At 37.6% G+C, this 16,970-nt stretch overlaps 1 protein-coding gene across 9 annotated transcripts in view; it reads right to left on the reverse strand.

Moving 5' to 3' along the window:
* The window catches only part of ZEB2 (zinc finger E-box binding homeobox 2), a 135,183-nt gene that overhangs the window by 5,210 nt on the left and 113,003 nt on the right, over positions 1-16,970 (reverse strand). For all 9 annotated transcript variants that reach the window (XM_032286226.1, XM_032286228.1, XM_032286232.1 and 6 more), the window contains 6 exons: positions 15,054-15,242; positions 14,144-14,358; positions 11,438-11,546; positions 8,538-10,507; positions 6,358-6,538; positions 1-327 (listed from right to left, as the gene is read on the reverse strand). The exon at positions 1-327 is cut by the window's left edge. In XM_032286226.1, the coding sequence (XP_032142117.1) occupies positions 1-327; positions 6,358-6,538; positions 8,538-10,507; positions 11,438-11,546; positions 14,144-14,358; positions 15,054-15,242 (2,991 nt within the window). The remainder of the gene's footprint in view (positions 328-6,357; positions 6,539-8,537; positions 10,508-11,437; positions 11,547-14,143; positions 14,359-15,053; positions 15,243-16,970) is intronic.

Raw genomic sequence — 16,970 nt, forward strand, 5'->3', positions numbered from 1 at the left:
TCGGCATACTCTCCCTCTCCTCCGAGTCAGAGTACCCCTGAGGGGTAATGCTCTGCAAGTAAGCCCGGTTCATCAGCAGCTCGGTGGGTTCCAAGTGCCCTTTCTCGCGCGCCTCGCGCTCCGCCGCTTCCCGCTCCTCCGCCTCCCGCTTGCAGTAGGAATACCTGTGATTCATGTGCTGCGAGTACGAGCCCGAGTGTGAGAAGCGCTTGCCACATTTATCACACTGATAGGGCTTCTCGCCCGAGTGAAGCCTTGAGTGCTCGATAAGGTGGTGCTTGTGTTTAAACGCTTTCTTACAAATCTGACACTGATGTGGTCTTTTTCCTGGGAGAAAGAACAAGATGACAGGGTGATTAGTGTCTTTGCATGAAGTCTCTTTCCAATAATTCTGTACGTGAGTCCAGACTCAGGCATAAGCCTGTGTGCTTATGCCTGAAAGATCAACACGCCCCGGTCTAATCGAAGGTGAGTTAGGAAGATGCATTTCCATCTCATAATTTGCCTTTCTAATGCTTGCTGATGCAACGCAGTTAATAAACAAGAACTTAGAAAGCTGCTGGAGGAAAATTCTCAGAGAGGAAGCTTTCCATTGCTAATTGCCTCGTTTATAAACTTGGAAAAATGTCCTACTCGACAAGACATTTCTAGTGATCTAGTACATATTTTCATAATTCTCTTCCTTACATTTTTAAAACAAAGACTTGTACAAAAGTGATAAAGATGGCATCACCACTGGCAGGCACTGGCATTTATATCCTCTGCTTGTTACATCACGAGATAGTTGCTTTGAAAGGGGGCTTTAGGTCTTAAATGGGAGCAAACTGCCAAGTTAGAAAGGAGCTGAAGAAATAGAGGAAAGAGGATGTCAAGACTGTCTTATCACTCACAGCATTCTAAGAATAAAAATCAGAGAAGAAACCATTAGAAAATAAAAATTAGAAGGGTGTATATCATGAAGGCTGAATTAATTCCAAACAGTGTTTTCCCTCTAAAGTTTTCCATAAGATGTCAGCCACTTGTTGAGTGTTAAAATACTCTTCAGCTAGGGAATGCTGTATTTCCTTTGGCATTCCAGGCAGTTTCTAACCAGTGTTTGGAACTTAAAGCCAGTGCCAAGCCTAAACACATCTGGTTGATTCCAGGCCACAAATAGCACTGGAATGCCTTCAACACCTTCCATAGCTGCCATACTTAAAAGTTTATTTCCAAAATAGAAGTGACAAAAAAAAAAAAAATTATCAGCCTGATGCTCCAGAGTTAAAGTCAGAAATGTGTCATGTAGAGCACCATGAACTGTAACATACATGAAGTTGTGTGCATTATGTCCTAATACAAACTTGCATTTTAGCAAATTAAATTAAAACCCACCATAGTAGATCCAATCCCATTTTCGTTTGCTAAGTGTCATAAGTTTAGGAACCCATCCTACACACTTTAGGTATTCAGTTATGTGGTGATATAAAATCTCAATCAGTAATTAAATATCTTTATTAATGTTATCCAATGCCTCCAGGGCATGTCACTATTCAGAAAATGCTGTAGACTGCTATGTGTTATTTCATTAAAGGTCTTTATTTTACTGGAATGTCCACTAGAAATTTAGTAATGATAAATGTAGCAAGGTACAATGTTAAAGTAGGAAGAAGTTAATTAACTGGAAGAGTGGAAATCAGAAAGATATTTCTTGGTGACTACTAGTAATATCGGAAATAAAGACAATTCTAATGCCCTACTTCAAGGCAACTAATACTGTGAAGAAAACAAGTATAATTCAAACCACACAAGAACCATTCCTTAACTTTTGGAAAAGATGTTTTGAATGAGGTAAACTGGGTAACAGAGATTCCAATGGAGTGCCAAGAGTCTACAAAGATAGCATGCTTTTCCATTTGGAAAGACCACCTTGGTGGGAAGGTAATTGAAGAGGAAGGAGAAGCGTATTTGGGAAAAAGACAAGAGGTTTTGCCTTCCGGGAAACTTCATGTCATTATGTTATAAATTTGGTCTCTCTTGTGTGGACTTGGACCTTAAAGGAACTGATGCTATCAGGAGAAAGGATAAGACATTTCTAGCCGCAGCAATTCATCCATAGGGGCAGTATGGTGCAGTGTTAAATGAATCTGATTATCTGGGTTTAAATCAATTGTTTATGACAGACTGTGCACTCTCAGGCACATTTAACTTCTCTCAGGATCAGTGTCCTTGTAGGTAAAAGGGAGATCATTTGGGGACCTAACTTGTAGACTGGGCATAAGGAATAAGGAAGACAACTTATATAATAAGTACAAGGATTGCACATAGTAGGCACTCAATTAATATTAGATCATTTTATTCTTATTCATTAAAACATGTTCAATAATTTCTCAAGTTCTAAGTAGGATGCATGCAGCAGGAGCAGAGTACATGGAAGTAATAAATCTGAACAGAGAGAACAGAAATTGTAGATGAAAATTTTCTCGATGCTCTCTAGTTGCTACAGCGTACATGGGCAAACTGTCCTACAACCTCTTTTGGATACTAATGTCTCATCAGCTCAGGAGCACAAAAAGGTCAGCTACTTAGGTGACTTCTTGGAGAGGCTGTATGAATAATTTTGAATGAACATTACAGTTGATATGGTTTCCTTTTTCAAAGCAACAAAACACAGAGCAGTGTCCAGAGAGAGAGCAAGCATTCTCTGGTATAGCTTTCAAGGCCTGTTAGCAATGCTTCGGGCATGCTCACTAAACTGCAGTCTGTCTTAGAGCTATGCCATGCTACTGGCATTCAATTTTCAGAGAACTCATTCAATAATAAACAGTATGCTTATAATAGACATATATTAATCCTGCATTATGAATTGACAACCTGAAAAAATAAAATGTTCAGTTATGATATCATGCAAAGCATAGAATCTGGGAGCAAGTGAGAGTTTTGACATACACCTTACACTAAATGTTCTACTGATCTCCAGAAGTTTCAGTGGTAAGCATTTAATAAATTTAATTTAAATAGTAATTGACTTAGACATTCATCTCTTTTTAACTTGTTTTGTTGGTTTACTTGATTCAAATCTAGAATTAAATTTCCACATGACCAAGATTCAGAACTTCCAGGTTGATACTGAATGAATCAAACTTTCTTAGGGTAAATATTTTCTCTAATATCTAGATTTATGATTCACCTGACAGCTAGAATGATAACTGAAGTTAATAATAAATGAAAGGTTTGCGGTATGAAAAAATTACCATATGACAGCAAAATGAAATTGACTGGTAATTTATTTAAAACTTAGACTTTATCTACTCAAAAGTAGAAACATTTGTATTACTTTTCTAAATAAAGTGGGTTTAAAAAGCACCTACCATGATGTCTCAACAGAGAAAGTACTCAATAAAGGTCAGATTTAAATATTGGTAGAATACAAACGAGTTCTCGACAGTGCCTAACAGGAGTTTCAGAGTGTTTAATTTCACAGTCCTTGTTTGTGACAATTAATTCTGTTGAAGTCAACATTTACATTGTGTTTCCCTCCTCTGTCCCAGTCCCAGGTCCCAGGAAAACCAAGCAAGCAAGAAGCCATTGGTAAGAAAAATGAAGCATGATGACTTTGGTATCTGCCTAGGAAATAAGCTGAGGCAAAAAAACAAAACAAAACAAAACAACAACAACAAAAAAAACCACTGGTTCCCAAGAATAAGCAGCACATAATTTTCTTCTTAAGTTAAATGATTCTATATGTGAAATTGTAGACAGACATCACAAACACACTTTATCAATGACACATTCATAATCAATGCATAATGAAATGATGATTTAATTTTATTTCCCAACCTTAGAATCAATCAGTCCCAAGACAGTTCTCACTTATAATTTTCATATTGGTACATTCTCAAAATATTACTAGTGCTTAATGTAAACAAATAAAAGGCTAGTGGGGCCCAATTGGGATAGGAACATGGACTAAATTTCCACATATATCATATCAATAAAAAATTCACGAAGAACTTCATTTGAATAGTACCTAATTCACTGACAGTAGTAATGTCATGAGATGTTTGGTCAAGTGACCAAAAAGTTAACATGCTGGAAACTCGACAAGTTGGAAAGCCAACAGGAAGATAATTAATCACAAGTTTAGAGACGCCATTGGATGATTAGCATCTTGTTGCTAGGCAATGTTTCCAGGCAGCAGCTCTCACATCTTAAAGGACCAGAATATTTTATTTTTACTTTAAAAAATAAAGTTTATTTTTAAAATAAATTATGCATATTTGTGTTTGTCAACTTTTGGGTCTCTCAACTACCTACAGCCCTATGAAGCTTGTAATTCTCTAATTTATAAGAACTAAATATGACTGGATGTCACTATGTATGATAGCCCTCACTAAAATAAAAGTTGTACACTCACCGTGTAGTGAATGATAGGGTTTGCATATGGTCATATAATAAAACCAATCAGAGAGGGAAAGATGCCTTCAATGATGTGCCTATCGTAGCTGAATAATGGAATACAAAATATATGTAAGGTTGATTAAAATAGTAAAATTAAAGTAAAATTTAGGTATGAAAATATCTTTAGAATACTAAAGAAAATATGCTAAAAGATAAATGTAGGAAAATTTTGATGCGTCAAACATTGAATTATATAACACAAGTATAAAACATGTTTGGATTTGGATTGGGTTGTCTTTAAGGTATCATTAAACTTTTAAGATAACAACAATGATTATTAGAAAGCTGAAGAAAAACTGTATTGATTGGAGTAAGAGCCCTGTTATTTACCAACCTTGTTTTCTTCACAAATCCCTCCCCAAACTCTCAGGCTGATGTTTGTCACATTCACTGCCTCCAGCACATGCCCAGTGAGGAATAGGGGCAGAGGATGAGTACAAGTAGTTCCCAAGGACAGTTTTCAATGACAGAAAAGAGTGCCATGTATCTAGGCATTCAAAATATGACAGGAAGTGCTCCCCTTCCCTTCAAAGTTTTTTTTTTAATCTCAAAAAAAAAATTGAAGGGAAGGGGAATACTTCCTGTCATATTTTGAATGCCTCTGTTGTCCAGGCTGAAGTGCAGTGGCACAATCACGGTTAATTGCAGCCTCGACCTCTTAGGCTCAAACCATCCTCCCACCTCAGCCTCCCAAGTAGCTGGGACTATAGACTTGAGCCACCATGTCCAGCTAATTTTTAAAAAATATTTTGTAGAGTCAAGGTCTCGCTTTGTTGTGCTGGCTGGTCTCAAACTCTTGGGCTAAAGCAGTCTTCCCACCTGGGCCTCTCAAAGTGCTGGGATTACAGGCATGAGCTGCTGCACCTGGCTCACATTCCCTTTTCTTTTCTTCTTTCTTTTTCTTTTGTGCCTCATCATCGCTTTTCCCCAAAAAAGCTTTTCCCCCAAAATGTTAGGTTAATTTTTTCCCTCCATTTTAAATTGTTCGATACTAGACTTCCTGATTTAGAATGAGATGTTTTCCTATAGTCCCCTACTTTTGCCAATATTTTGACTGAGATCTTACATTCTTCCCCCCTCCCCCATCCAGGGCTAATAGAGCATGCCAAATTTCTAGTGGAGAAGAGCTGGAGATGGGCTAGGGGCAGGGACGAGGTTGAGCTAGCTTATTGTTCAGGGCGGTGGGGATGGACTGGGGGGAGGACACACAAATGACGCTCGACCACAGAGCTGCAGATCTTGGATTGTGGGAAGTAATATTAATTTACATTATGGTACTTCATCTTTCTTTCCAAAAATTAACCCACTATCTCTCTACTCATAGTGAAGAATTAGGCTGCTTTCTTGTCAACTCTTTGTAATTGCTCCTAATTAGTAATGCATGAATTGGAAGTATACTAATTAAAATTTAGAAAGTTTTATTTCAGTCTTCCAAATATAGGTGGTTTCAAGTAGCTTACTTTTCTTTTATCGCACTAATGTTTTTACTTCTTTCAAAATGTGGCCAATTAAAAAAAATCACTCCCAAATTGCAGCTTTCTCAGTATTTTGGATGATGAAACTAATGTATTAGTGACTAAATTTCTTATTAGATTTTTACATATATAACTTTGAAACTTAAGAATTTTAAGATATTTTCAATAATTGCCCTGGTCATTTGACTGTCCCTTTGACATGATTTGTAAATTTGCTTTACAGAATAACTGGAAAGATATGAAGACAAGCACACTCATAAACACATGAATGATCCAATAAACGGGCAACAAAAAAGTCCTACTGAGCTCGGCAAAAGCATTATTTCTTCCTTGTTGAAGGTATCAGCATATGTTACATCTTATGTTGCACAAGTGTGCTCATTAAATATTATGAAATGTACAGCAGGCCGGGAAGCTCTAACCAGCTAGGCAAAGTCACTCATACCTGTGTGTTCATATTTATGTCGCAGAAGGGAACTGCTTTTCTGGAATGTCTTGTCACATAAGTCACATGCATACATGCCACTCTCTGTCTTCTTGATCTTCTTGCGAGACAGACAGGAGTCAGAGTCTGTCATGTCATCGAGGCCCGACATGTAGTCTTGTGCTCCATCAAGCAATTCTCCCTGCGATAGAATCACACAGTTCAATACAGCGGCTTCTCTTTGTGCTCACGCCAAACAACTTCGCATAGGCTGACATTTGGAGAACCTCAGAAGTGCTTGCTACTAATTGATTGAGTTAAACAATTTTTTCTTCTATGAACAATATATGAGGTCTCACATTGCAACAAAAATATAAACCTTCTCTGCCCTGGAAGGTAGAGCTCACTGTTTCTCAAGGAGGGAAAATGGTCAACTCTGAAGGTGAGAAAAACACATTTTTCTAAAATCTTTCATTTCCTTTATACCAAGAAATACCCATGAGTGAAAATTAAATATTGAAATTTGTGTGTTTTCCAGTGTGCTTAACTTTAGAAATGATCTGTAGCTGTAGAAACCCCATTTTAATTGAATTTTATATTTAGGTACAAAATGTTATTATTATGCAATCTATTTAAATGTATGTCTACCAACTAAAGGCCTCCAGCTATATTTTTATATTTAATTTTCTAATTTGAAATAGGGAATATTAATAACACTTTTTATCAATGTTCTATGTTAAAACAGCCTTCAGCATTGAGCAATAATGAATGTGGATCAGTAAATTATTAAATTTCTTGATATTTATTTTGTCTTGATCCAAAGAAGTGCAAACTTGCATGATAACATACATTTCCATTTACTAGCCCACAGTTCAGTTTTCTTAGACTATGTTTGCACTAATTAATATTAGAGAAGATTAAATAGGATTAAATACATTTACAAAGAGGGCAGATGTACTGTAAATTGGAATACTGGAACAGCTGTTACAGAGGTGCACTGTTACTTATGCTCCTATTTTGCAAACAAAGATTGTATGCTGCATAATATTAAAATATACCTGCTTTCCTATTTGAAAAAACATAATTATTAACTACTTTGAAGTTTAGTAAGAGGTCATATCAAATATGGAAAACATTTAAAAAAATACTCTTCAAAATAAACCATTCTCTGTAAAACAAAAGTATCTACTAAAATTTGTATATGTATTATTGCAAGTTGTGCACAACTTTATTTTTATTTATTTATTTTTGAGGCAGAGTCTTGCTCTGCCACTCAGGCTAGAATGCTGTAGTGCGATCTCAGCTCACTGCAACCTCCACCTCCTGGGTTCAAGTGATTCTTCTGCCTCAGCCTCCCAAGTAGCTGGGATGACAGGTACCCACCACCATGCCCAGCTAATTTTTGTATTTTTAGGAGAGATGGGGTTTTACCACCTTGGCCAGGCTGGTCTCAAACTCCTGACCTCAAGTGATCCAACCTCCTTGGCCTCCCAAAGTGCTGGGATTACAGTCGTGAGCCAAGGCACTTGTCCTGTGCACATCTTTAAAAGCATGTGACAGTTATAAACTTTAAGTTCTACAACCTAGGTAAGTCCTACCAAATATTGTCCCAATGTATAATTCTTTTTTTTTTTTTCTTTTTGAGATAGAGTCTTACTCTGTCGCCCAGACTAGAGTACAATGGCGCAATCTCGGTTCACTGCAACCTCCACCTCCTGGGTTCACGCGATTCTCCTGCCTCAGCCTCCCAAGGGACTACAGGTGCACAACACCACACCCGGGTAATTTTTTGTATTTTTAGTAGAGACGGGGTTTCACTCTGTTGGGCAGACTGGTCTCGAACTCTGGAGCTCGTGATCCACCTGCCTCGGCCTCCCAAAGTGCTGGGATTATAGGCGTGAGCCACCGCGCCCGGCCACCAATGTATACTTCTAAAAGCAGATGAGTCCATCTAAGTAACTCTCAAAAATAAATTTAAATTTCTTCTTTATCCTTTTTGTTTTTAAAGCAAATGTGCTTAGAGTACAGTGGTCCACTGTTTCATCCATTTTTCTAGACCACTGACAGTTTTAGGTTCATGTTAAAACAAACTCTTCTGTTTCTGCTCAGTTTTTTCACTAAGATTTTTTTTTCCCACATGCACATAATCAAAATAATTGCCATCTCTTTTCTTCAGAGCAGAAAAGCATTTGTCTCTTTACCTGAAATCCTTGTTTCCGCTGGTACTTTCTCCTTTGCTGCATATCAGCAAAGGTAGCTGCTCCAGTTGGGTAGGTATAGGCCATGTGTGGTAGGAAGCTCATCTGATCCAGTCCTGGGTACGGTCGTAGCCCAGGAATACTGGTCTGGACTGGTGGCATGAATGTAGCAGGGGGAAATGCGCTTTGAGGTGGAAGAGCTGTGTATAAAGGTTTGGCACTAAACGGGTTCATGCCGAACACTGGGTTAGCGCTTTTGTTGTCCAGATTATTTGAATTTGAAAATTCCTTCTTGATAAAAGTCAAGTTCAGAGGCTCATCTGAGTTTTCAGATGAGGAAGAAACACTGTTATGGTCTAAACTGATGCTACTAGCTTTTGTTTTGTTCTTTGTGGCTATAATACTTTTGGGTTCTTTCATTTGTTTTGGTAATGACAAGTCTAAAGGCTCAGCCTGGAGCTCCTCAGAAGAGAAGCTGTTTGGAGTGTATGAACTACTGTGGGAGTTTTTAGAAGATGTGGAGGAAAGATTTAAGGGAGAAGGAGTGTTACTCCTGGAGTGGTCCAATTTTTCAACTGGTTTAATATTGGTAAAATGGGAAGGTTTTGTTAGCCTGAGAGGAGGATCACAATTCGTAACACTGTTGTGGAGTTCTGCTATAGATGGTGATGTTATGGAGTCCATAGGTTTTACAGGAGACCTGGGTAATAAAGAGTCTTTTGTGGGAGGGTTACTGTTGGGAACTAACGGCTTAGAGCTTCTTTCCAGGGATGGGGACCTGGAATTTGAGTACTGGTAGACTTTTCGTTGCTCAAACCATTCCTTCACAAATTCCTGAGGAAGGCCCACAGCAATGGAAATTTTCAGCAGTTCATCGGAGTTGGGCTCCATGTTCATAGCATAGTATGCTTTGAGTACAGACATGTGGTCCTTGTATGGGTTGATGGGGCTTGTCATTCCTTTCTCAGAAAGTACAGATGACAAGAGGAGGGCTTTATTATCAACAAAAACTCCGGCTTTGTTGGGGACTATGTTTTCATGAGGCTGCAGGACCGCCTTGATCTCTTCATTCATCTTACAAAGGTAGCGTTCATGCTGATGCAAAGGGATGGGGCCAGGAAAACTTTCTTTACAGAACTGGCATGAAAATGGAGTGGATATGTTGTGGTTCTCAATCATTTTGTCATCGGTGACCAAATCTATTAAAGTACGTAGCTTCTCTTTTTTTATATTACTGATCTGTCTCCTTGAGTCAGTAGTCAAGCTCTGGAGGCAAGCTTTGGCTTCATTGACTTTTTCTAATGTATAGTCAATAATACTTTTAGTGGCACCATTATGACTCACTACTGGAAGACCGACAGGTGGAATATTAGGAGAAGTTACTCCTTGTTCCTCAGGTTGAGAGCATGGATCCTTCATGTGATAACCTTTCAACTTTGAAATTTCTTCAGCCTTGCAGTCCATTTTTTGCCTGGAAACAGTATTGTCCACAATCTGTAGAACCTTTTGTACCTCACTTAAATTACTATTCATGGTGGGAAATCCAAGTAAAGGGGCTTCCATCCCTACACCTAAGTGCTGCATTGGACTCTGAGCAGATGGATGAACTCCTAAAGGGCTGGTGGCTCCAAGCCCACCATTCATAAAGGGACTAGTGCCACTAAACCCGTGTGTGGCCATAAGAACTTTATAGTCATTGAAGTCTAGTGGTTCTGTTTTAATTTTAAGTAAGCCTGTCTGTTCAGACATACTAAGTGGTTTTCCATTCTCCAACTTGTTTCTTAACTGGGTAATGGCTGAATTAGTAGGAGAAGAAGAAACAGAATTAGGGGAAGAACCCGTCTTGATATTGTTTCTCATTCGGCCATTTACAGAGATTAAACCAATACATTTCTTGCTGCTGATGTGCGAACTGTAGGAACCAGAATGGGAGAAACGTTTCTTGCAGTTTGGGCACTCGTAAGGTTTTTCACCTAAAATGATAATTAAAATTAACGTTACATTTCCTTGATTAGGCAACAATTGCAGTTGTCTACCAAGACAAGAATCTGTGAAACCAAATGAAAGGAACACAATGGGATACCTCTATATTCTAGGTACTTAGATTAGAATTATGTGACCATAACTGTTTCTGGGCTTTATCTACCCTTGGAGGACATAATTCAAGATGCTTGCAGTGGAAGGTAAGGGCTATCTATGCCTTTTCCAGCTGAGATCCCAAATCTTGTCTTGCCATCGGCAGCCTCCTATTTAAACAGAGTGTCAGATTAATGTGTGGTCAATAGCACAATAAAGATGTCACAGTATTTAAAGGGAAGTGTAGCCATGGCTTTAATCAACTTTGTGGAGATTCCATTGATTCTACCAATCCAACTAGTCCTTTGAATAGCATCCAATTTGGTAATAAAATGCTTGGCAGAGCTATCAAACTAGTTATAAAGAAGAAATCTCAGTGGTAGGATTGTGCTCTGTGATCCACGGCCCTCAGGAATCAGGGAATATTTATCATACATAGCTTTTATCCAAAATTCTTCACCCTCTTTTTTCATGGTTAGGTCTCAAAAATTAATATCCTTCAGAATTTGCCAGTTGAGTTTCCTCAGGTCAAAAATATTTATTCTGGAGAAGCAGTTTTAAAAGGACAAAAAGGAGCCTCTAGATTTTGTAATAAATCAAAGTATTTGTAATTTTTAAGAAGTGTACACACTCTGCTTCTTTTTATAAGACAGTGCTACTGGTGGTACCATAAGTGTCAGGAAGACAAATCAGGCACACGGAGTTGATGAAATAAATAGATAGTTCCAAAAAGCTACAAACAGGCCTGTGTAAATTTTACAGAATCTCTTAAAACTCCCCTAATTAAACAAAATGCAAATGCGATCTCCAGCACCTCTGCTACTCACCACTGTGAATTCGCAGGTGTTCTTTCAGATGGTGTTTATATTTGAAGGCCTTGCCGCACTCTGTGCATTTGAACTTGCGATTACCTGCTCCTTGGGTTAGCATTTGGTGCTATAAAAGGAGAAAGACTGACATTAGTTTTGTGCAGGAGGAACAAAGAAAATTTGTTATGAATATTTTTAAAAGGCCTCTATTTTTCAGACAGGCCAAAAGGTTTGAGTGCATGCTTATTTATCTGCTCAGTCTTTCAGAGTTGCAATAAAAGCGATAATGTTGGTAATAAAATTGGAACAAATAAAAAAAGTGCTTTCACATGCTCATCCAACACTTGCTTTAGAATTATTTCTGTAGTGTCTTTTCCAAAATGTTTCTTTGAACCTTCAGGGGTGAGGAAGTATAATTGTAAAGATATTTGTTGTTTTTCACGTTTACTAGAAATTCTAAAATATGAAGATTGTCTGCTAGAATGTGACAATTTTGTCAAGAAAAAACTATTTTCTTGAAAATTCTGAATAGCCTCAAAAAACCCATCCCACACAATGAATTTTATCAAATCTTTTGTATCAGCATAAAAGTATATCTCATACGGAAGCAATCTAAAATTGAAAAAAGAAAAAAAAAGACCCCAACCCCAAACCAAAAACACACAAACAAAAAAACCTTGTCTATAAATATTTCATTCCATCATGAGCACGTTTAAATATCGTATTCATTATGCTAGTAGCAAATATAAGCCCAGTTTTTCCTGAGATGTCACATATCAGATTTGATTCATTATCAAATGTAAGAGACAACATCTTGGGTGATAGCTGTCTGAGCAGTTTTATCACAGGCCAGTAGGAAAGACTTCAACGACTTTTCATATTCCTTTTTAGTAGTGTGCTAGGAAGTAGGGACAAAAAAGGAAAAAAAAGTTTGCTGAAAAGAAGTTAAAAGCAGCAAAGATATAATCAAACACAGCTGACCTTTTTGAACACAGGGAAAAAAGCAGTGTGACTTAGAATTCTGGAAAAAAAAAATGCAGTCATCCACTCTGGATGCTCAAGGTAGGAGGTCAGCCTTTTTCTAGCAGCAATGACACAAAAGCCTTTTGCAAAAAGACAGCACAGAAACGGTATGACAACTGCTAGGGTGTGCTGAATCTTCCCACATTCCTAGTGAGACAGATGGTGTTACATGGGACACAGGGAGGTTTGTTCAAACAGCAGCAACCTTCAAAGATCAAGCAGAGCCCAGCCCACCGAGCGCCATTGAGGGACCAGCGCTCATATGTTGCTGAGTTGCATAAACAAACAGCAACAGCTGCTTTGTCTCCCCCAACAGCCCTCAGAGGACTACTATAAACTTTAGTTGTGCCACTGTTAATATGATACAATCATTTTAATTTACTAATTGTAAATGCCATGAGCAAATGAGGGGACTTTTCAACACCAAAGCTACCATTCATAATGCGCCAACACAATCACACTTCTGCATGTGAAATTTAAAGCGGTTATGCTAGACAAATATCTGGGCACTTTTTTTTTCTAGAGTTTTTGTGCATATAAGCAAGGGAAGATAAACTGTTACATAAGTGCAACTATGTGAGCATATCTTCTATAACTCATCTTTGAAAAGCATTCAGGTGACAAGCCCAATCAGATATAAATGGAATAATTTATATGAACGGTTCTAAAATAGTACAATTCCATAATATAGGATTATCACTGTTATTGACTGTTTGCTTATTCTCATTTTCCTTATTCAAAGAAAATGACAGTTATAAGGAAAAACTAAGAATTTTAAGTAATAATATCGTGTTCAATCATTTTAAAAACAGACATGATGTCAAGACTTAAATTAAGTGATTCTAGATCTGTAGGGCCAGCTATTGTGACTTAAGGCACACCACTTATGTCCATGCAAACATATCATAATGTCAATTTGCAGAGTCAATCCTCCCAGGGGGACAGAAGAGTTTTGCTGTAACATTTAAGGGACACTGTGAATCAATCCTGTTCAGTCATTTTAAGGATTTAAGAAGATATATTTACCTGTTGAAGACAGAGTTTTTATTTTTAAGACAAGTAAGCAAAAAGAGCGGGAACAATTTTAACATTTAGCTACAAATATCCATATCAAGAAGGGATCATTTTAAATGTATATCCAACCATTTAGTATTAATCCAATTTATTATATATATACACAGATAATATGTGCCTTTCTGATTTTGCTTAAAACACTTAGATTTCATAAACTGGTAGCAGCTTATAAAAATACTCTAAGTAATTGAAAGTGTTACATGAAGAATGAAAGAAATACACACTTCTTTTACTATGACTTCGATCCTATACGAAAAGAAAATTTCTAAGTAAAACGAGGTGAAAAATGGAATTAAAATTGCTGAGATGTTTAATAATGTATAATTAAAATGCTACAATTTCATTCACTTTTTGTGGAACATAAAAATGAAACTAAAGTCAAGTTAAAGTGCAAATAAAATTTCTAAATTAGAAATTAACACACTCATTCGATCGTGAACATAAGACTATTAAATCATATTAGAAGAGACCATCAAAAAATCATTTAGACCTCAATTAAAGCTATTACCATTAAAAGATCTGCATCTTCAAAATGCCATGAAAAATTAATAATGATTGCCAATCAAAGCAATATCGTTTCTCTAAGGGGTTATTATAGAAAGAAATCACTTAAAACCATCCCCCCACCTGATCTGTCCCTGGCTTGTGCGTCACCATATGCCGCTCGAGCTGGGTGCGGTAGGCAAACGTGTAGCTACAGAGAGGGCAGGAAAAGTTCTCTTCATTCTTCTCGTGGCGGTACTTGATGTGCTCCTTCAGTGATGTCAAGCGCTTGTAGCCCCGGTCGCAGTAGGGGCAGGTCAGCAGTTGGGCAAAAGCATCTGGAGTTCCAGGTGGCAGGTCTGTAGCCGAGAGACAGAGAGAGAGAGAAGCGGGCCAAAAGGTCAGTAAATCAATGGCAGCTAATGGGCTGACTGCCCAGGATGGTATGACAGGAATCACTGCAATCTGCTCCACAGAGTGCCATCATTGCACCCGGCCCCCGTCGCACACCAGTCCCCTCACACGCCCAGGACAGACTTGTCGGAATCAGCTCACACTGTGCTAGAAAATTAATTAATTACTTCAGCTTTTTCTGGGGGGGGACTTAAACAGCTGATAAACGAGAAAATTCTCCTTAGGTGACTGACAGTTCCCATAAAACCTGTAGCCACAGATGACTTGGGAACGCACAGCATGAAGGGGCGTTTCAGGTGTTGGTGGAGAAGAACACAAGGTGAGGGAGGGTCGATCTCAACTTTTTTTTCCCTCAAAAGTAAAATATTTCAGAAAGATAGGAATACATTTAGATATTTTTATCTCTTAGAAATGGGCTCTAATTGTTCTTGTTCTTTATTGGATGTACAAATGACACAAATTTGCTGACAAAAAAATTTCACAATACCCTAAAATTACAGTTCTAATCTTTGCTCATGAAATTCCATGCCTCTGCAGCTGTTCTTCAAATTTTAAGGTAAACACCCAGGCATGTAGTGCATTTGTAATTGTAACAGCTGCAGAGGTCAGTGTAGTGGCTAAAAATGATTTACAGCCTCACCATTTTCTTCTTGCCCATTGGCCTCTGGCGTGCCAAGGCGAGACAGCTCCTCAGGGGCTTCTGGGTAAATAATGGCTGTGTCACTGCGCTGAAGGTACTCCTCGATGCTGACTGCATGACCATCGCGTTCCTCCAGTTTTCTTTTGGCAAAGTATTCCTCAAAGTCTGATGTGCAATTTGCATTCTTCACTGAAATCATAAAAGGAGAAGAAATGTCTTTTCCGGGCGTTCTTCCTAGGAGCCCAAGTCCATCTCCATCATAGCCAGCGAGAAATGCTGACTTGCAATAAGACTACAAAACCTAGTTTATTTGTAAGAAGTGTTGAAGATGACCAATTATTGATTGAATGCTTATTCTTGTAATATATGCAAGGAGGAGGACACTTGGCTTCAAGTTAAATAAGCACATTTTATTTTTTTTCTTCCTGGAATATTAGTCTGCATAACTTACAAAGAATGAAAGAAATTTAAAATGCTTTTCATAAAAAAATTTTAAAAACCTACAACTACATTCTAAGATCCATAAACATGAAAGATAATATAAGATCAATGCTATTTTAATAGTCTATCTGAAACTTCCTTTTCTTTTAAGAAAGGTATATTTAATTTTTCATTGTCCACTAGACTGAATGTCCCTAACCACAGATACATCCTGTTGCTAAATATAAGCTTTTAACCCTCCACCCTCTGAATGTCACAGACAGCCAGGACTACATAGTCTGAGACAGATGCAAAAGGAAAGATATTCCTAGACAGATAATAATGCAACTTTGTTAAAAAAATCACTGGAATGTGGCATTTTATCTTTCCCTATAATTTCAATCTTTAGTTTGGTATTTTAAAGCTGCTGAAAATAAAATTAAGCTCACAGCTGATAGAAATAAAATAAAAAGTAACAGAGGGAGTTAAGAAACTGGTGTGTGATTTTGATACGATTTTAACTTTTGTAATTATGACTCTATTTCTGTGAAATGAATAGCAGTTGTAACTCAATTTTTAGCAACTTGTGTCATAAGATTGTGTATATTTGAAACCTCTAGATGTGTTTCTGAAATAAGTTGTGGCATAGATATCCTAAATAATATTTTTATGCACAACACAAACTTGGGAGAGTAGCTGTTATATTATTCTTTATCATAAGTAGGTAAAAAAAAAGTACTTTGCTGGTACAATTAATGGTGGAATCCTATTATCATAGTTTTTGAAAGCAGTTAACCTTGGTGCCACTAGCTTCTTCACCTCATCTTCTCTACCATAAACAATATTACAGTATTTTACATACTAATTCTTGTTGGCAACTGTGGCAGTGTGATATGCAGGCAAGCTAGGCAATTTTTTTTTTTTTTTTTGCTTTCATCATCACAAACTTGGATTTTAGATGAGAAGAATAGAAAGCGGAACCACCCATTAATTCAACAAGTATTTATTGAATACCTAGTATGTGACAGGCATCACATCATGCTCTGGTGAGCAAAAAAAAAAAAAAAAAAACAGATCTAGGCTCATCCTTTGGGAAGCCATGAGAGAGATTAATACAGTTGATATCTCCAAAGTAAACACATCCTTACAAACTCAGGTAAGTATTATGAAAGAAAGTTATATGGTGATATTTAAGAAGTAACAGAGGAACCTGATGGCAGCTAGAAGATCAAGAAAGTGTTAACTGAGGAAGCATGAAGTTAACTAACGGTAGAAGCTGGAGAAGAGCAGCATGTGCAATGAGGTGACTGAAACAAGCATGGGACATCTCAGGATGAAAAAAACAAAACAAAAAAACAAAACAAACAGAAAACAGTGCTGGAGTGCAGCGTGTGAAAGGGGAACCATGTGATGTAAGGGTGGAGAGCAAGGTGGGGCCAGACCATGCAGCAGGTAAGAGCTTGTTAAGGATTTAAGCAGGAAGTAATTGAAGAGTAT

The sequence above is a fragment of the Sapajus apella genome, unplaced genomic scaffold (genome assembly GCF_009761245.1).
Source record: "Sapajus apella isolate SASKATOON/1434 unplaced genomic scaffold, GSC_monkey_1.0 scaffold18, whole genome shotgun sequence".
NCBI lineage: Eukaryota > Metazoa > Chordata > Mammalia > Primates > Cebidae > Sapajus > Sapajus apella.